This window comes from Equus caballus, chromosome 26 (genome assembly GCF_041296265.1).
Source record: "Equus caballus isolate H_3958 breed thoroughbred chromosome 26, TB-T2T, whole genome shotgun sequence".
Taxonomy (NCBI): domain Eukaryota; kingdom Metazoa; phylum Chordata; class Mammalia; order Perissodactyla; family Equidae; genus Equus; species Equus caballus.
Genome location: NC_091709.1, coordinates 47,376,523 through 47,395,005, shown reverse-complemented (window position 1 = coordinate 47,395,005; position 18,483 = coordinate 47,376,523). Strand labels below are relative to the sequence as shown.

Genomic DNA, 18,483 nt, shown 5'->3' with positions numbered 1-18,483 from the left:
GCCGGCGAAGGAGGGGGCTGCCGTGAGAGACCGGGAGCAAGGCCCTGCTCCAGAATGGGGGTCCTGAGGTGATCCCTCTGACCGCCCGACCACAGAGCGTGACGCACGTCCCCCTCAAAATGTCCTATGACCCCTAACGCGGAGGGGCCGCTCTGCCGCCCTCGCACTGTGGTTCTCCGCAGAGAGCGCCCCACCGGGCCGGCATCCTGCCTCCCAGCACCCCTTCCACCGGCGCCCCCCGCATCCGACCCCCACGCCAGCCTCCAACCAGGCCTCCAGTCATCGCGGCCGCAGGTGGGGATGCTTCTCCCACCGGCCCGGCCCCGCCCCCAGTTTCCCCGCCAGGCCGGGGAGACAGCCAGCCTCGGACGACGCAGGACGCATGCGCGAGGCGGGCCCCGCGGCGTTGCCGTGGCTACAGCCGACGCGCTCCGCCGGGACAGGCGGGCGGTACTTCCGGGGCGGGGCGCGGCCGCCGGAAGTGCGTGGCCGCCCGGGGCCATGGCGGCGCTGGGCGTCGTCTGCCTGCTGCTCGCGGCGGCGTGCTGGCGGCCGGCCTCGGCCTCGGGCGAGGAGTTCTGGCCCGGCCAGTCGGCGGCCGACATCCTGTCGGGGGCGGCGTCCCGGAGACGGTAACGCCCGCGCCGTCGGCGGGCCCCGGGGCGGGAGGGGGCGGCGGGGAGCGGGCAGGGCCGGGGTCGAGGGTCCGAGGGCCGGGGGAGTTGGCCGGGGCCGGTGGGGAGGGGCTATGGGCGCGGGGAGACGGGGGACGGCCGGGAGCCGGGTATGGCCGGGGTCTGAGAGGCCGAGGACCGGGGAATCGGGGTGCTGGGGTCGGCGGGGCTCCGGGGGCAGAAGGGGACCGGGCGGGGAGCCGGGTGGACTCTGAGCGGAGCCTTCCCGCCCCACGCGGGCGCCCGGCTGGACGCGGCCCCGGAGCCCCAGGAAGGGCTGGCCGCGGGTCACCGTAAGGGGCAGTCGGACCTGTGAGAAGATGGGGGTTCTCGCCCGGCGTCCAGGAGCCCCCGAATCCGATGTTCGGAGGGCAGGTTCTTAGGAAGGCACGGCCTGCTTATTTGCGCGGGATCCTTCCGTTTCATCCAGAAGTCGGATGCTCCCTAAACGAGTCTTGGGGTGAAAAACAGGTGTGGGTGCTGTCCTGTGGTTATGGAGGGCCCGGTGCAGAGCAGACCATGCGGGTGCGGGCTGCTGAGAGCTGGACAGGCCATGCTCTGGTGTTGGTGGCCTTGGGGGCATTTGGAGGCCCCAGGCAGGCAAGACAGCACAGCCTCATCTGTGGTCCCAGAAGTTGTGGAAGAAGCTATGGCAGAGGGAGGGCTGAGGAGAGGGCCCCTGCCTGGGTCTTGTGTGGGGAGGCTAGCTTTGGGGAGAGCAGCACTTCTCAAAGTGTGTCTAGTGCGACCTGAGCTGCTAGCACTGTTTTCGTGGTCACACCAGGATGTCAGCTGCCTTTCCACACTCGTTCTTTCATGAGCTCTCTGTGGGGTTTCCAGAGACCACTGGGGTCCTTAATAATTATAAGTATAAAGGGGTCTATAACCAGAAAGCGTGAGAAGCAGTGGAGAGCCAATTCCGAGGTCTCAGCGCTGAGACTGCTGGTCTGGCTGTGGATTATTGCTGGTGGTCACACGGAGGCCCAGGTGCCTAGCGCCCCTTCCTGGGGGCCCTGTGAGTGACGAGCCGTATAGAAATGGGTGCGCAGCTGCCTGCACCTTACAAAGTAGAGCCACGGAAGTTGAGCTCCCGGAGTCGGGGTGACAGGCAGTGGGCTGTGGGAGCGCCTGGGTTTTCTCCAGAGGCCTTGGCGCTGACCAGCTGCTCTCCTGCCCCTGCCTGCCCAGGTACCTTCTGTACGACGTCAACCCCCCGGAGGGCTTCAACCTCCGCAGGGACGTCTACATCCGCGTGGCCTCCCTCCTGAAGACTCTGCTGAAGACGGAGGAGTGGGTGCTGGTGCTGCCTCCATGGGGCCGCCTCTACCACTGGCAGAGCCCCGACATCCTCCAGGTCCGGATTCCCTGGTCCGACTTCTTTGATCTTCCAAGCCTCAACAGAAACATCCCCGTCATTGAGTACGAGCAGTTCATTGCAGGTGAGACAAGGGTCCTTTACCTGGGGCCAGGCGGTCGTTGGTTCTGGTGGGAACATCAGGCCAGGCCTGAGACGTCGGCCAGGAGGCCGTCTAGTGCAGGCCTCTTGTCACCCTCGCTCTGTGTAGGGTGCAGCTTCCACTTCCTGCACTACCAGTGATCTTGGTCTTTCCGTCATTTTCCCGGGGAGAGACCTGAAGCAAGTGACCCATATGTGCCCCCTGGCCTCTGAAAATCGAGGCAGCCCGCTGAGTTGGGGAGTGTGGTTAGAGCCGTGAGGATGAGAAGGCCACCGTGGAGGCCGGGAGAGGGCCTGGCGGGACTCAGCTGGAAGGCCTGTCCCCCTGAAGGGAAGCATGCCGCGTGTAGCCTTTGTCTCACGGAGTCTCACCGCACACTCGTGAGGACTTGTCACCACGCAGCACTGTTTCTAGTGAGAAGAGTGGAGGATTTTCTTAGAATAAGGCTGTTTAGAGCTTACCGTTGCTCTGTTTAGAGGACGTCAACCTGGACTGAGCGTCCTTCTCTTCCCCTTCCCCAGAGAGGCCTAGAGGGGTGAGGCTCCACCCTGAAGGGGCTGATGCTTAGAGTCAGGGCTCGCTGTGAGGACGGGGCTCCCACTGAGGTCGGGTCTCCCGCTGAGGACAGGGCTCCCCCTGAGGATGGGGCTCCCGCTGGGGTCGGGTCTCCCGCTGAGGTCGGGTCTCCCGCTGAGGTCAGGGCTCCCCCTGAGGATGGGGCTCCTGCTGAGGTCAGGGCTCGCCGTGAGGACGGGCCTCGCACATCTTGGTTTTCACGTTCCCTTCTCGCCCCCTGGACGCTGTCACTTCGACAGGTTCAGTGTCATCCAGCCTGTGAATGCCGCAGGCATGGGGCGGCACAGGTATGTTTCTGACGTCTCTCTCTTGCTAGAAAAGAAAACTCTGGGCCATGTGAAAGCGTCCTGCGGACGCATCCTTCCTGAAGGAGGTGAGAGCTGGAGCCTGGTGTTCAGTCCCGCCTGACTTGGCCCGTGGGACGGTCTCAGACTTGCTCTGAACCGTGGCTGATGGAGCCTCCCAGGGAACTTGCCCTTCACCTCCTGGTGGACACAGGTCGAGAATGGGCCTCAGCGCTTTGAGGTTGTGCCTGGTGACAGGAGACTGCGGGGGTGCGGGGACGGGAGACGGGTCACCTCCCTGCGGGCCCCATCCCTGGAGCCAGGGTAGCCGGGGCAGGGAAGACGGAGGCCCCGGGCGATGCACTTTGCCTCTGCCCTGCCCACCAGCCTTGACTCTGCTCAGCTGTGTCCCCCTGCAGAGGGGGAGGAGGGGTTCCTGTCCTCGGACAGCCTGCTGGGGTGCGTGCATCTCAGCGTCTTGGCACCCAGCCCCTTCCTGTCATGTAGGAGGAGCCCCTGGCGCTCTGGTGTCAGTCCCCTCAGCGACACTACGGTAGTGTCCTCATTCGTTCCATCTAGGAAGAAATCATTGACCATCGTGGGTGTGGCTGGCGTGTTCTGGGTGTGGGTGGGAGCAGTGGGTGTGAGGGACGCAGACCCCTGCTCTCTGGGGCTCCTGTGGAGGGTAGGGAGCCAGAAAGTAAAGAATGTAAGTAATTGAATCTTGCAGTGTTGGGGATGGTGGCAAGTGCCACAGAGAAGAAGAAAGCGGTAAGGGGTACGGAGTGTTGGAGGGCGCCGGTGGCTGTGGCAGAGGAAGGCATCCCTGGGAGCTGTGGTTTGAATGGCCTCATGGGTCAAGAATGAGCCCTGGAGGGGACGGTTCAGGTGGGCACAGCCGTGCAGAGGCCCTGGGGAGGGAGCATGTGGATGCACTCAGGGCACAGCAGGGAGGCCAGCAGCTGATGGAGGAGGAGCCTGTGGGGCCTGTGGCCGTGCTGAGGACCGGCCCTGCCCACAGTGCAGTGGGGTGCCGTAGAGGAGAGAAGAGGGCTGGGGGCAAGCCCAGAGGCCGTAAGAAGTCGGGAGGGACGTGAGGAGCCCCTGGGAGCAGCCAGGCCTGGACAAGCTTCACCACCCTCGGACAGCCCCTCTCATCCTCTTTAGGGACCCGGTGCCCTGAAGTCATTTGTTTGGTCCTGTCTCTGCTTTTGTAAGCTTCCCCTGGTCCTTTTTGGGATGAAGGTAGTGTTAAATAAAGTGATAATTCTCTGTTTGTGTCCGTGGTGGTGTGATACGTGCCACAGACATGCTTCTGGTTCCTGTTACTCTGTTGATTCTTTGTCTTTTCAGAGTCCGGTGGGCCCTTTATTGACCAGGTGTACGTCCTGCAAGGTTATGCAGAAGGGTGGAAAGAGGGGAGCTGGGAGGAGAAGGTGGATGACCGGCCATGCATCGACCCACTGCTGTACTCACAGGACAAGCACGAGTACTACAGGTGCGTGTGCTCAGGTCCTGGGGAAGGGTCCTGAGTACTACAGGTGTGTGCGCTTGGTTCCTGGGGAAGGGTCCTGAGTACTACGGCTGTGAGTGCTCTGTTCCTGGGGGAAGGTCTCGGTCCCCTGCCCGGCCCGTCAGCACGTCCTCGTCCCCTGCTTACAGACGCTGGCATGGCCTGTTCTAAGAACAGCTGGTTACCCTCTGGTTGCCTTTTCCCACATCATCTGATGCACTTGAACGAGGCTGTGGACCTGCGGTCCTGCCCCCCAAACACAGCATGCCACCAGCAGAGCGCCCTGTGGAGGGCTGTCCCCTGAGCAGCGTCCAAGGGCAGAGCGCCAGAGCTGGGCTCCGACGACCCCCGTGACGCAGCGGCCCTCCCGAGGAGCATCTAGCTGTAAGGACAGTTACCTCGCAGCTCTGGCTCACAGTGAGGTGTCACTTCTGTCCTTCTGGCTGCCTGCTTTCCCGTCGACGTACCGTCTAGAGGCCTGAAAAGAGCGTCACTGGTGTCATGAAATCAAGCGAAATTCGTGGTTTCTTTGGCAGTTTTCAAAAGAATCTTTTTCCTGTAATCACGACCGCTGTGTTGTCTCTGGAGCAGCCGGGTTATCAAGGGCGAGCTCTACGTGTGCACTAGGTTTTCCTTGTTGTCCGGGTGAAAACAGACTAACCCACTCAGGGTCCTGGGATCTTATTTTCCAGAGGATGGTTTTGGGGTTATGAAGAAACGAGGGGTTTAAACGTGTCCTGTCTGTCCGTTCAAGGATCAGCTTCTGTCGTCGCACCTGTGCTTCTGAGAAACACGTCAGCACGGTGAGCGCCTGGACTCCCTGCCTTGGGACTGGCCTGCAAGCGTGTGTATGTGCGTGTGTGTGCGTGCACAAGTGTGCATATGTGTGCAAGTACGTCTGTAAGTGTATGTGTGCGAGTGTGCATCTGTGTGTTCTTGTGTCTGTGTGCATGCGTGTCTTTGCGAGCGTGTCTGCAGGCATATATCTGCGTGCATGCTTGTGCGTGTGTGCGTATATGTGCGTGCATCTGTGCGAGCGTGCATGCGTGTGTGTGTGCATGCATGCGGATGTGTGTGCATGTTTGCTCACTCTGTCCTGCCGGCCCTGGAGCCCCTCCTGGCCGTGGCCTGTGGGAAGGGGGCAGTTAGGCCTTGTCCTCCCCACACCCGCTCTCCATAGTGGGGCGGGGACGGGGACTGGGGTCTCAGACAGGCCGCATGTGTCCTCGCGCCGGGAGACAGCCAGGTTTGGATCAGCTGCTCCCATGCTCTGGGGCTCTGTGTGGCTGGTACGGCCCACTGTCCCCTTGAGGCGCCCTTTGGAGCTCCTGTTCTTTCGAACTTTGCCAAGTGGGTCTTCACACCACTGGTGGGCGGTGGAGATGGGTTCGCACCTGGGGTGGTGGGGTGGATCCACCACCTGGACTCCACTGCAGGGTCCCTGTCTGAAGTGTTGGTGACAAGCTGGGGCCTAGCTGGGTGCACTGGGCATGAAGGGGGACGTGGGGGAAGAGGGCAGTGAAGGGGGTGCCGGGGATGCAGGAGGCTGGCTGGACTGAAGGGACTGCAGGTTTTACGTCTTTGCTTGTTTCAGGCCTGAGGGGTTTTAAACTGAGCAGCCAGGGTGACGGGGGGCGGGGGCAGCTGCGGCCTGGGGCTGGTTTCCCACGGCTCCCTTGTAGAAGAGCACCATGCTGTCTGTCTGGTGTCACGTCTGAGGTTAGGCCCTCCGCTCAGCCTCCTCAAAGCCCGACCTCTGAGTGTCAGAGGAGTGGCTGTTTCTCTTCCGGAAATACTGCTGTGGGCGGGTGCTCGCAGCCTCTCCTGTCGAAGTGCCACCACGGGCTGTCCTCTCCCTGGTGCCCCGTCCCCCCTCAAACGCAGAAATCTGGCCTCGCCACTGTGCTCCCTCACTGCTGGGTGGTGCTGAGGGGTCAGCAGGAAGGGACGTGGGACAGGACTGCAGGTGAGCAGCAACCTGGTGTGTGTGGTCAGCTCCTCCAGAGGAGGATGCGTCTGCTGGCCAGGCAGCCCATGCTCAGGAGTTTCACTGTGGGTCGAGTTGCTGGGGACGTGGGGACCCCAACACAGCCCCTCCATGAACTGTCTTCAGTTCCCCTCGAGCCTGACGCAAGCGCTGGCGCACGGGGGCACACCTCCCAGGACAGCACTTCTGATGCCCCTGGAGCCCTGGGGACCGTGAGCTGGCCTGGCGCCCAGGGCAGCCTTTCTTCGGGTGCTCTCACGCACACCTCACGCCCTGGGTGTGCCGGGACTGCACATCACCAGCAGAATCACAGAGCTGCCCCAGGGCCCCTCCTGGTCCCTTTCAGCCCATCTTCTCCGTGTCAGGACCACTGTGGGGCATGCTGGGCCTTTGTAAACAAACCATAAAGGTCTGCTGCTCGGCAGATGGGTTCTCGCTTAACAGAAAGGCAGAGCCAGGAGACTGCCCAGGGCGCGTGGTGCTGAGCAGGTTTGCCCATGTCCTGAGGCGCGGTCCTCCCTCAGAACGTTGGGTTTCAAAAGCAGATCTGGCTGAAGCTTTGGACCTGTAGCCCATGTCGTCTTGCCAGTTGTTTTTCCGAGTGCCATCTGTGGGTCGGAGTGGAGCGGAGCCCAGAGGCCCTTGGGTGAGGGGGCCGCCCCTCGGAGGAACTGTGAGGCTGCATGGCTGTGGGAGCCAGCCCACCACTCAGGCGCTCAGCTCCAGGTGGGAAAATGCGAGAGACCAGACCGGGAAGCTGTTAGGAAATAGCCCGTGACCATGGGGCAGGGAAGGAGTCCTTAAAGTGTGAACAGCACTCAACAAAAAGGAAAGATGGTAACTCACTTACGTTGACATTTAGACTTTCTGTCCATCGAAAGATACCACAAAAGTGACAAGACAAACTGGAGAGAGAGAGAAGATACTCTCAGCATACTTGAGCCATGAACGACTCAGTCCTGGGTGTGGATAAGGTTCCTGAAAGTGGGCAGTAAAGGACCGGCAGCCTCATGGTCAGGTCAGCAGAGGATGTTACCAGGTGCGCGGCCAGAGGAGATGCGTGCGGCCAGGCAACCTTACCCCGAGAGGACGCGCTCTGCCTCCAGGGACCACAGCTATGGGCCGCTGATGCTGTTGGAAGGACAGGCAGCAGCGGGGGGCGAGCACACTGCTGCCGGCAGGAGAATTGGGGACCGTGCTGGGGGCACAGCTGGCCGTCAGGTTGAAGGTGGCAGACCTGTGACCCGGCAAACCCAGCCCTATGCGCATGCGGGTGTGCATGCACCCAGCACATTCCAGGGTGTTCCTGACGGCCCCAGGCAGGAAACTCACGTCCTTCAGAAGTCGATTGGGTGCAGAGGTTGTGCTGTGTTCAGAACTCAAACATTCCACCCAAGAAAATGAAAAGCCATTGCTGCACTCCCCAAGGATAAAGCGTGGAGGTGATGTTGAGTGAAAAAAGTGCAAAAGGTAAATCCAGTCAAGTCTATTTGCATAAAGTTCAAAGGCAGGCCCGGCTCACCTGCAGCCTGGGGACGCCTGCCTGGGAGGTGGAGACGGGAGGACGTGCAGGGGCCCTGGGGCAGGGCTAGCTGTGTGGGAGCTCCACTTTGCGGCCTCGGCTGCAGTGTCCGTTGTCGAGCTGTTCCACCGTGCGTGTGACAGAATGCTCATTTCTGCAGGCGATACTGCATTTTATAATAAAACAGACCCTTAAGAAACCGTCTTGGTTCTTACCCTGACCCCAGAGGCTGCCACTGTATCCAGCCACTCCCGTTTCTTTCCAGAACTTTCTATTCATATTAAATATTTGTGTTCGTCTTCCTTGTTAAGCACAGCAGTCCTGCCATATTCATGTTCACTACAAGGTTTTCATTTACCTTTTCCCCTTGACCACGTCTTGGATGTTAAAGACCACAGAGGTCACCGTGTTCCTCTGCAGTCATCTCTGCACAGAGGTCAGGGAGTGGCTTGGACTGCCCAAGGTCGTGGCCTCTGGCGGGTTCCAGGTTTCTGCTGTTACAGACAGGAAACATGCAGAAGTGTGGGGAGTAAAACTGGAGGCTCACACCCAGAACGGAAATGGCCGGGCTGTGGGGATGCGCCCTCTAAGGGATAGCCACTGGGGCATCGTCCCCACGCGGCCCCCGGGGCAGAGAGCTCTGGTCTCTCTGGTGCTGGGAGGTGAAAAGCTCCTGGTCTGTTGACTTATGCACCTGTTGAAATCTTTGCCAATTTCTTTCTCTGCAGAAGTTTTTAGTTTTTATATATTGTCGTCGTTACATGGCTTTGCCCCTTACCTGTTAATGTGTGGAGTTAAGTAATAGATTTTCTGATATCGACCCATCTCTGTGTTCTGAGTAGCAGCCCCATTTGTCACGTGTGTTACTCTTTTAACGTACTGCTGGGTTCTGTGTGCTGATGTGTTTGTCTTTTTTGCATCAGTAGTCACAAGCAAGCGTGGTAACAGCCGGTTCAGTGGCTGGGACAGGAGAGATGCTGCGAATGCTTAGAAGCACTTAGGAATTAGACTCTCAGAATCATGGGGTGAGAGCCAGATAGCTGCCTCTTACAGGGTCCGCAGTAGCTTGCCCAGATGCACACTGGTGGCCCAGCATGGTTAGTGCCCTCTCAGAAGTCACCCTGATTGTGCCCTGCACAGGCCTCAAGGACAGGGCCTCTGGAGTGTGTGGATTCATTGCTTTTAAACTCTTTCTTTTCCTGTTGTTTAAAAATAGGTCCGTGATGTTAGACAGAGCCGAAAACCTGCTGCATGACCACTATGGAGGGAAGGAGTACTGGGATGTGAGTGTCGCCGCGAGCGTCTGTCTGCGTTTGCTTGTGTCATTTCAGTGTTTAGTTTTTGCAAGTCCAGGACAGTCGACGGCTCTTGTCTTCAGCTATGCTGACGGTAGGCAGGCTCTCAGTGGTCACAGGGGTGGGTGCAGCCATGGCATCGCCCCACCCGCACGCAGGCACCGCAGGAGAGGACTCGGGAGGTGAGGGTCCTGAGGCCCCGACACTGCAGGCCCTGGGTGGCTGCCGGCCCCCAGCCCTCCCCTGCCTCTGAGTTGCGCTGTCCCTTCCCATTAACGCGTTCAGTGGCTAGAACCAGAGCTTTCTGCCCTCTCCCCAGCCCGGGAAGGTGGGCTGTGTCTGCCACCGGCGCTGCGTCTCGGCGCCGTCTCCGCTCTGATGGGAGGAGCTGCTCTGGTGGTTTGGCGCCACGGCAGAGGAACTAGGGCAGAGGGCGGCGTCTCTCGTGCCGGCAGCCGCGTTCTGCTGTTGTTGGCATTGGCGAGGCTGATCCGCCAGGGTCTGGAGAAGAGTCGTGGTCCTTGCGGCCGGGGGCTCTGCAGTCCAGTCCCATCTGGTCCAGTGTGGCAAAGGCGGAAAGCATCTGAGAAGAGCCGAAGCCCGTGGCTGGGGCCCAGGTGGAGGAGCTGCGTTCCGAGTCGGGGTCTGCTGGGTAGGGGAGCAGTGTCCCTGTAGTGAGCCGCCTGCAGGAGCCTTGCGCCAGGCCTCCGGAAGGATCCGGGGCGGGGGCCACAGGGCCACGGGGGGACGTTGGACCGGGTGGCAGCTGCCCCCTCAGAATCAGCCCATATCCCCCAGACCCTGGTATGTGGAGAGAAACTGATTCTCAGAAGATGCGTCATTTGCTGCTGCTGGAGTGAAATAGAAGTTTTTGGGTAAATTCCGGCTTTCTTGCAAAGAACAAACCCTGAGCTTGCCCCTGAGGCGATATCTCCCCAACTCGTCCTCTCCTCCCACCTGCAGGCCTCCTGTGTCTGCAGTAGATTGTCCTTTGTGCCCTTTCCCGCCTGGGGCACCCCCATGGACGCGCCCAGTGGCTGCTCACCCCCAGAAGGCCCCTCTGTGGGACTCTGCGCCCTGGCGCTTGGGAGTGGATGTCCCCGGGCAGCACAGCTCCCCCTGGTCTGCTCAGGTTCGCAGGCTTGTCGACTGAGCTGCAGGGCTGTGATCTGTGGCAGCTGGGCTTTGAAGAGGAAAAAGCCAATGTTTTGCTTTCGTGAGGATGCAGTTAGTATTCACTCTGTCATCTCTGCACCTGACCCATGGGGAGGGGAGGGGCCCCGTTGCTGGTTAACCATGAAGTGGCCAGCCTGTCCGCGGCCAGGAGTGCACTCCCTCCTGTTGCTGTGGCTCAGGCAGAGCCTGAGGACAGGGTTTCAGGTCCCCTCTGCCATGCTGGCTGCCCGCTCTCAGGCTGCCCCGTCCGGGGTTGCGGAGCCTCCTGTGGGGAGCTGGGCCAGGCAGAGGACCCAGGGGAGAACCCTGTTCCCTGAACATGTGACCCAGGCACCCCTTGGGCAGGTCGTCCAGGGTGACACAGAAGTGCCCTTGTCATCGCAGACAGCAGATCTGTGCTCTCGTCAGTGTCATGGTCCCCCACCACCCTATCTAGGTGGTGACCCGCTCAGCACACCCCCCACCCTGCCAGCCATGTTCTCTCAGCTGGGCCTCGGGCTGAGGGGACCCTCAGGAGGGGACGGGGTCAGCACGCAGCCTCAGAGCCTCCTGGGGTCACAGACGCAGCGCATGCTGACACGCCTCCTGGGCACACCGGGTCGCTCGATGGTTTGGCGGCTGGCCGCTTGTTGCTCTGCTGGGCTGCCTCACCACCTTGTTCAGGACACCCAAGCGCCAGCTTCTCGTCTTCTGCGATTCCGTTGGCTCCTCGGGCCCATGGGCTGGGCGGGGGGGGCTCAGCAGTGCTGTCGTCTGCGCCCACAGACGCGGCGGAGCATGGTGTTCGCCAAGCACCTGCGGGCCGTGGGGGACGAGTTCCGGAGCCGGTACCTGAACTCCACGGACGCGGCAGACAGGACGCCCTTCGAGGAAGACTGGACGCGCATGAAGGTAGTCACTGCCGCCTCAGCCGCGTGGTGCCTGGGCCGTGTGTTGGTCCCCGTCCTGGGGCTTGGGCTCCTTTGGCCACTTGTCCACTCATGGGAAGGGAGCTCCTCCTGTGCAGACCCGGGGGGGCCACGGGCACAGCCCTCCATTCGGTGAAATGGGGGTGGGCTGCTCTCCAGCTGCCCAGGGACGGTTCCTGGAGTGGAGGGAGGTGACAGGTGGCTGGGGTCACTGTCAGTGTTTTGTCATTATGGTCCGAGAGCCATAAAGGAAAGGAAAGCAGGGCTCACCCCAGCCCCCAGGCGCCCCTCAATCCTGGGGTCCAGCATCACACTTTTTCAGTTTTCTCTGGAAGGTTGGGTTTCCGTGTAACGTAACTTCAACAGATAATGTGCTGCTTTCTCATAGGGACGTTGCTTTAAGCGTTTTGAGTATAATCTGGTTGTTTAGTGCTCTCCTTTGGTGTAGTTTCTAGCAGCAAATGATTTCCTGGAGATGAATGCTGTTTCGCTGCTGTTTTACAGACCTTTAGATGTTTCCAGGTGGAACGTCTTGTCCCGGTGGTAATTGTCCAGTCGTTTGTCTTTACTGGAAAAATACAGTATTAAGTAGGAGGTTCTTCTCTTTTATCTAATTTGTGTTTTCTCCAGCGTTGTATTTACCTTTTTGGTTTCACTCAGATAAAAGGGTCTGTGGTAATTCAGTCACTTACCGGTCTTAGAAAGATGTCCAGTGCCCCTCTCCCGAGACTGCACCTTGAGGACCCCGAAGGCAGACCCCCCCGGGCAGGACGCTGCCGGGTCCCCTCTGTGTCATGAGCCGCTCCTGCTCAGGTCGGCACTAGGACGCCCCCCCCCAGCCCATGGGTCCGTCTCGATGTGTCCTGTCCTTTTTTTTTTTTTTTTTTTTAAAGATTTTATTTTTTCCTTTTTCTCCCCAAAGCCCCCCGGTACATAGTTGTATATTCTTCGTTGTGGGTTCTTCTAGTTGTGGCATGTGGGACGCTGCCTCAGCGTGGTCTGATGAGCAGTGCCATGTCCGCGCCCAGGATTCGAACCAACGAAACACTGGGCCGCCTGCAGCGGAGCGCGCGAACTTAACCGCTCGGCCACGGGGCCAGCCCCAATGTGTCCTGTCCTTTGCCAGGTCAAGCTAGGCTCCTCGCTCGGGGGCCCGTACCTCGGAGTTCACCTGAGAAGAAAAGACTTCATCTGGGGCCACAGAGAGGATGTGCCCAGTCTGGACGGCGCCGTGAAGAAGATCCGCAGCCTCATGAAGACCTACCAGCTGGGCAAGGTGTTCGTGGCCACAGACGCCGTCAGAGCGGGTGCGCGGCTCTGGCGTCCGGCTGCCTCTCCCCGCCCCGTGAAGCTCTGGGCAGCCCTGGCGCACATCCCAACCCTCAGCGTGGTTCCCGGGAGGGTCACCCTGAACTTTGTGTTTTGTCCTTCCGTGCCCTATAGCCAGTTCCTGGAGAGCTAGCACGTAGCAGAGCATGCGTGTCGTCCTGTTCAGCACAGGCCCGTCTGTCCATCCTGCAGGTCCCGGTTCAGCGGGCCTGTGCTTTGCTTTGCAGAGTATGAACAGCTGAAACAGCTGCTGCCCGAGATGGTGAGGTTCGAGCCCACGTGGGAAGAGCTGGAGCTGTACAAGGACGGGGGCGTGGCCATCATCGACCAGTGGATCTGCTCGCACGCCAGGTGCCTGTCAGCCACCGCACCGGGTGGTTTTCCAAGAGTTCTTGAGTCTCAGGCGCCCGATTGTGAAAGCACATGGCGGTCTGTTTGTCCGCATGGGGTCACGTGCCCTCGTCTGCTTCCTGGTCATGCCGGTGTCTCTTGTGATGGAGTTGAGGCTTCTTGGGCGGTGTGACTTATTCATTCCAGTCGTTTGGTCCCAGCTTGCAGACGTCCTCCATGGTACACTGTCCTCATTACTCACCAGAAACCCCTCCTTTATCTTGTCGCATCGGGAGGGGTTGGTGGGGGGCCCACCATTGTTCCCAGCTCCTACCCCACCCCGAGGGGTCCCCACCCCATCCTTGATCACCTGTCGCCTGTCATTGGAGCACGTGCACAGGGTGCCTGGGAGTCTGGAGGTACAGGCCCTTTATTTCCTTGTTTTTGTGGACTGTTCTCCTGGATTCTGTCCCGCCCAGGAGGGCGTTGGGCCTGGGTCTCCGGGTGGATTTCTGTAAGGACTGGTCTGCCCGACACCCTTGGGAGACCAGGGCCAGGGCGAGGTCAGAACACTCCAAGTAAAACGGAAAATCCAAGTGCATAGGTCGTTCCCAGAGTCGCTGCATGCTCGCGTGTTTGGTTTTAGCAGGTCGACACGTGCATCTGTCCTGTCTGGGCGTGGTGCGTGCAGGGCTCAGGGCTGCCTCCAACGCGGGGGCCTCTTCCTCCACCGGGCAGGCAGGGCGGGCCGGGCCCCCAGCAGCTCTGTCCCTCGGCCCCCGGGGTTCTGCTGCAGGAAGTTTTGAGCTTTGCTCTTCCTCACCCGTCTTTCGCAGCCTCGGATCTGGCGGATGTCAGGGCAGACCTCTGGCGTGTTTGTCCGAGACTGTGGTCCCGGAGGGGCTGGTGGCTGGAGGGAGTTTCTTCCCACTGCCCGGCCTGGCTGTGGCTCTGTCCCTTAGCCCGGAAGTACTTCCCCTCGGAGGCCCAAGCTTGGCCCTGAGCCCCCAACCCAGGCAGAGGTCTCAGGTCTGCCCCGTGCCGGGCCTGGGCAGGCTTCTTAGCCGGGCCCCACCAGCCTGGCCTTGGCCGCCTCCAGTTTCTGATCTGTCCTGCCAGCCCAGGCCACTCGGTGGTGGCGATCGGCCACAGGGAACCCCAGGGTAGAGAGGCCAGGGGGCGTCTGGCGGGGCTCGTGAAGCAGCTAGTCCTGGGCGGCTCTGCTCACCTCTGGGCTTTCTTGGCAGGTTTTTCATCGGCACCTCAGTCTCGACGTTTTCTTTTCGGATTCACGAGGAAAGAGAGATTCTGGGGTTGGACCCCAAGACGACGTACAACCGGTTCTGTGGAGACCAGGAGGCCGCGTGCGAGCAGCCCACGCACTGGAAGATCGCGTACTGAGCCGCCTCCTGCCGCTCCGCCCGGGCCTGTTGTGCAGGCGGCGGACTCGCAGGTGCTCTCTGACGACATGTGGCACTGCGGGGTCACTCCTGCCCGTGGCCGGCGGGCTGAGCGGTCAGATCGTCCCTTCTCCTTTTCTTGGGCCCAGAGTAGGTCACACACAATGCGGGCACAGCCCAAGGCTGCGTGAGCCACGGCAGGAAGCTGCGCTGTGCCCGGAGCAGCGCCGTCCTGGCTGTTTCCTCTGGCCTCGCCCGCCTGTGAGAGGCGCCTCTGCTCCCCGGGGCTGTGGTGGTGTGTCCACTGGGACCTGAACTGTCTCTGCTGCCAGCCAGGCCCCGTGATGCCGTGGAGGGCTCAGCCTGGAGGGCTTCCGGCGGCATATCGGGGCCAGACGTGGCCTGTGGGCGGCCTCCTCACACAGGGATGCGGGCTGGTGACCCCTTTGGACTTGGTGTGGCCTGCGTCTCCTGGTCGCTCGTCCTGACTCCTGCTGTGGCCGCCAGAGCGGAGTCCTCCTTTCTGCCCTTTCCCCCATGGGCTCCTGTGTGAGCTGGAGGGACGGTGCACTGCTGCCTTGCAGAGCCGGTTCCCAGGCCCCGTGAGGTGGGCTCTCTCCTCCGTGGGTCAGAGTGCTGGAAAGTTCTTCATCGGGTCTTCAGTGATGTGTCCTTGCCACGTGCAGAGAAGCCCTCTGTGGCGGTAGGAAGTTAGTGGTCAGTCCGCACACCGAGTCCAGGCTGGCCACCCCCGCAACCTGTGGCCGCCACAGTGGGAGGGGTGGCCGGCACCTGTCCGCGAGCCCTGCGACGCTGCGCTCCATCAGGGTGGGGGTGGGGCTCACACGAGTGTGGGCAGAGTCGTCCCAGCCCCGGGGGACAGGCTGCGGTGCTCGGGGCTCGTGGTGCCGCCTCACAGGGTCCCTCTAGACCTTTAGCACTGCCGCCCCCAGGGGTGCCACGAGGGCTCGCAGGTCAGCCGCGGAGCAGCACTGCCTCGGTGGTCCTGCCCCGTCCCTGCCGACCCAAAGCCCCAACTTCCACAAACGTCCAGGTGTCTAGCCGCCTGGTGGTCCAGGCCACCTGGTTCTTCCCGCCTCTCCTCCCACGCTGTCGAAACAGATCCTGCGCACGTGGTAGCCCCATGGCGTCACTTGTGGCTGTTCGGGGTGAAATGACAAAATATTTATTCTTTTTCCATTTGTACATTCAAACATTAATAAAATAAATTTTCTAAAAAGCTGGGATCCTAGAGATGGTGCCTTTTCCTGCTCTTGAATTTTATTTTGTTTGAAAGCAAGCTCTGTGTGATTTGGACCATGACCGTTACCTCCTTTTTTTTGCTGAGGAAGATTGGCCCTGAGCAACTGTCTGTGCCCATTTTCCTCTGCTTTATATGTGGGATGCCACCTCAGCATGGCTTGACAAGTGGTGCCATGTCTGCACCCGGGATCCAAACCAGTGAAACCCGGGCCACCAAAGCGGAGCAGCAAACTTAACCACTGCATTACTGTGCCAGCACCATCACCTTCCTTTTTAAGGACAATAAACTGCTTTGTTGTCCATGTGCAGTCTCGTGGGGGAGGGTGGTGGCAGCGTGACTGGAGCAGGGACGTGGAGGTGGAGCAGCCACTGCCCGCCGCGTCCGGCTGCTCTGTCCATTGGACGTCTGCTGCCAGGCCTGTGAATCTGCAGTCATAGTAAGTTTGAGACTGCGGGTCTGGGCCTTGGGCACTGAGGAGGCAACAACACAGCCGTCCTGAGGTCGGTGTCGTGGGGGAAAGACCAGAGAGGCCCCGTCTCACAGGGTGGGAGACGCTGCAGGAAGATAGGGGGCAGAGGCACTGAGAGGCGTGGGAGGCACGTGCCTGACGAGTGGAGACGCTAGACAGGATGCAGGAGGAGGAGCAGTGGGGAGGGGGCAGGGCCCAAGGGTGGGGTGGGGGCCGCTGGAGGTCTGAGCAGAGAGAAAGCCGGGGTCCAGGGGAAGGGAGGGACGCGAGGTGGGTCTCAGCTGCTGAAGGACGCGGCGTCTGTCCCGTGGAGTCAGAGCCCGAAGTCTTGGCCAAGTGGAGTCGTCGAGGGGGCGGGCAGTCCAAACCATGGGGCGCAGCGAGGACGTGGCCAGGGAGGCGGCGTGAGCGGCCCCCTCCGTGGCCTCCCAGGCCTCTGCCACAGATCTCTCGGGGCACCATTGCTCTTTGCCGCTTGCGATGGTGCACTTTTGCAGTCTCAGAAGAGGCGTCACTGAGCCTGTCGAAAGCTTCCCCACGATGGTTGAATTTAAGAAACATCACAGGTGAAAAGAGATGACGGCCTGAGGGCCTGAGGCTTCCGTCCTCTTCCCGCGGAAGCCACCCCTCAGTAAGGTCCTTGCCATCTCAGCCTGCAAGTGGGTGCGTGTCCCCCGAGGGTGGGCTCCCAGAGGGCCCCCCCCCAGGGACAGCGGCACCCTCAGTGGGCCCGGGGCTCCCGGACACGGAACCATCCCCTTTACGTCTGGTGCCTTCACCCTGCACTGCGTATTAGCGCCCGACTCTAAGTCACCAGGTCAGCGCTGCGCGTGGGAGCTCGGGAGCCAAGGACGCAGCCTGCAGGGACCGGGACGTGGCCGCCCCCGAGGGCTCCCGGAGCTGGCAGACGGTGGTTAACCTCCTGGTCACAGACAGGCGTCCACCCACGCAGGCTCAGTGAACTCCCGCTCTAAGGGCGTCAAGTCCAGCTGACCTATGGGTTTGCTGGTGTGAAACGTGGCACTCAGGGGGCCCTGGCTGTGCCTCGGAAAGGAGGCTCTCCTCTAGCGTGGGGCACGGCTGTCCGGGCGCACAGGCGCTCCCCCGGGGCAGGCGGCAGGCCCGGCTGGGACGACGTTCTCAAGATTATCTGAAATTGCGCCTTGTGCCCCGTTCCTGCGAGGGGGAGTGTGTCTCCAAGATTATTTTCTTATGATAATCAGTCTGCCCGGCTCTCAAGCCCAGCCGGGCCTCCAGGGACCTGCGTCTCCGCAGATAACCTTTCCTTCCAGCTGAAGGTGAAGCATACCGTTGCTTTGTCAAAAAATGACTGTTAATTGCCGTCCGCTTCCTGTGAGCTTCACGCCCCCGTCAAGCTGGGTCTGGTTGACTCCTGACCGTGTGTGAGGCATTGGGAGTGTCCCCTGCACACGGGACAGCCAAGGACAATGGATCGGCCAGAGGACCACTGGGGATCCTGCGCCCCAGCCGGGCCCCCCCAGATGGAGGTCGCTGGCACTCGCCACATGTGGAGAACGCCTGCTCACTTACGGTCCTGGGGACACAGGCCAGCTCCCCGTGTCAGCCGGCTCTTCTCTGTCACACGTGCCTTGTCCTAACACCAGTGGCTCGGCCTTGCGTTGGTGGGACCCCCGCCTGCCCTCTCTGTCAATCTCAGCCCCTTCCTCTTCCTCCAAACAGGGATACCGCTGTAGGTGCCCACAGACGCTGCCAGCGCCCCCTCTGCACACCTCCCGGCTTGTTCTGTGGGTTGAGACGAGACGGCACGTTTGGACAAGGACTGGGCAGAAGGAAGAGCGTGGATGGGCGGTTTCCACCAGTGCATCGAGCTCACTCCCGAGGCCCTGGCTGGGAGGTTGATGGTGGGGAGACAGCAGAGCCCCCACCTTGTGGGTGGACGCCAGGCATCGCGCCCAGGGAAGGTCACTCAGACCAGCTGCTGTTGGGCCTGGGGGTCCAAGCCAGTGTCACCACCATCCCCAGCCTGGAGCACCGGAGGCTTCTAGGGCACCACAGAGCCCACAGCAGCCATGCTGGGATGGCTGGGATGTCCACGTGGGGTCCACGCTGAGGCCCAGGGGTCAGGCCAGGAGTCAAGAGCAGTGGGAGTGGGTCCAATGGAGACCCTGGGCAGGCCCCTCCCATCTACACCAGGGACCTCCCTGCACCTGGAGCTCTGGCTCCCCAAGGCCCCTGCCCAGCAAATCCTGGGCTCCACTAGCTGTGGCCAGACACCCCGGCCCCTGGAGGCCTCGGAACCTGGCAGAACCGCCCCACC

General features: G+C 61.1%; 1 protein-coding gene across 4 annotated transcripts; it reads left to right on the top strand.

Annotated features, from left to right (window-relative positions):
- The first annotated feature begins 442 nt into the window (after positions 1-442).
- Positions 443-15,703, top strand: POFUT2 (protein O-fucosyltransferase 2). Of its 4 annotated transcripts, none has more exons than XM_023630300.2 (9): positions 443-632; positions 1,863-2,113; positions 4,345-4,489; positions 5,197-5,307; positions 9,230-9,296; positions 11,250-11,375; positions 12,519-12,699; positions 12,949-13,072; positions 14,299-15,703. In XM_023630300.2, the coding sequence occupies exons 1-9, from the start codon at positions 502-504 to the stop codon at positions 14,450-14,452; spliced, it is 1,290 nt and encodes a 429-aa protein (XP_023486068.1). In that variant the 5' UTR covers positions 443-501; the 3' UTR covers positions 14,453-15,703. The 4 variants fall into 4 exon arrangements, with proteins under 4 accessions (XP_023486068.1, XP_070108694.1, XP_070108696.1 ...); XM_070252593.1 differs by having other exon boundaries at positions 456-632; positions 12,949-13,291; XM_070252595.1 differs by lacking the exon at positions 5,197-5,307 and having other exon boundaries at positions 456-632.
- The last annotated feature ends 2,780 nt before the right edge of the window (positions 15,704-18,483 follow it).

What these genes read in the sequence shown, in the direction of transcription:
- POFUT2 (XM_070252593.1), top strand. Translation starts at nt 502, where the DNA reads ATGGCGGCGCTGGGCGTCGTCTGCCTGCTGCTCGCGGCGGCGTGCTGG. An exon ending in GGGGCGGCGTCCCGGAGACG is followed by an intron (nt 633 to 1,862) that starts GTAACGCCCGCG and finishes CTGCCTGCCCAG; the next exon opens with GTACCTTCTGTACGACGTCA. An exon ending in GTACGAGCAGTTCATTGCAG is followed by an intron (nt 2,114 to 4,344) that starts GTGAGACAAGGG and finishes TTGTCTTTTCAG; the next exon opens with AGTCCGGTGGGCCCTTTATT.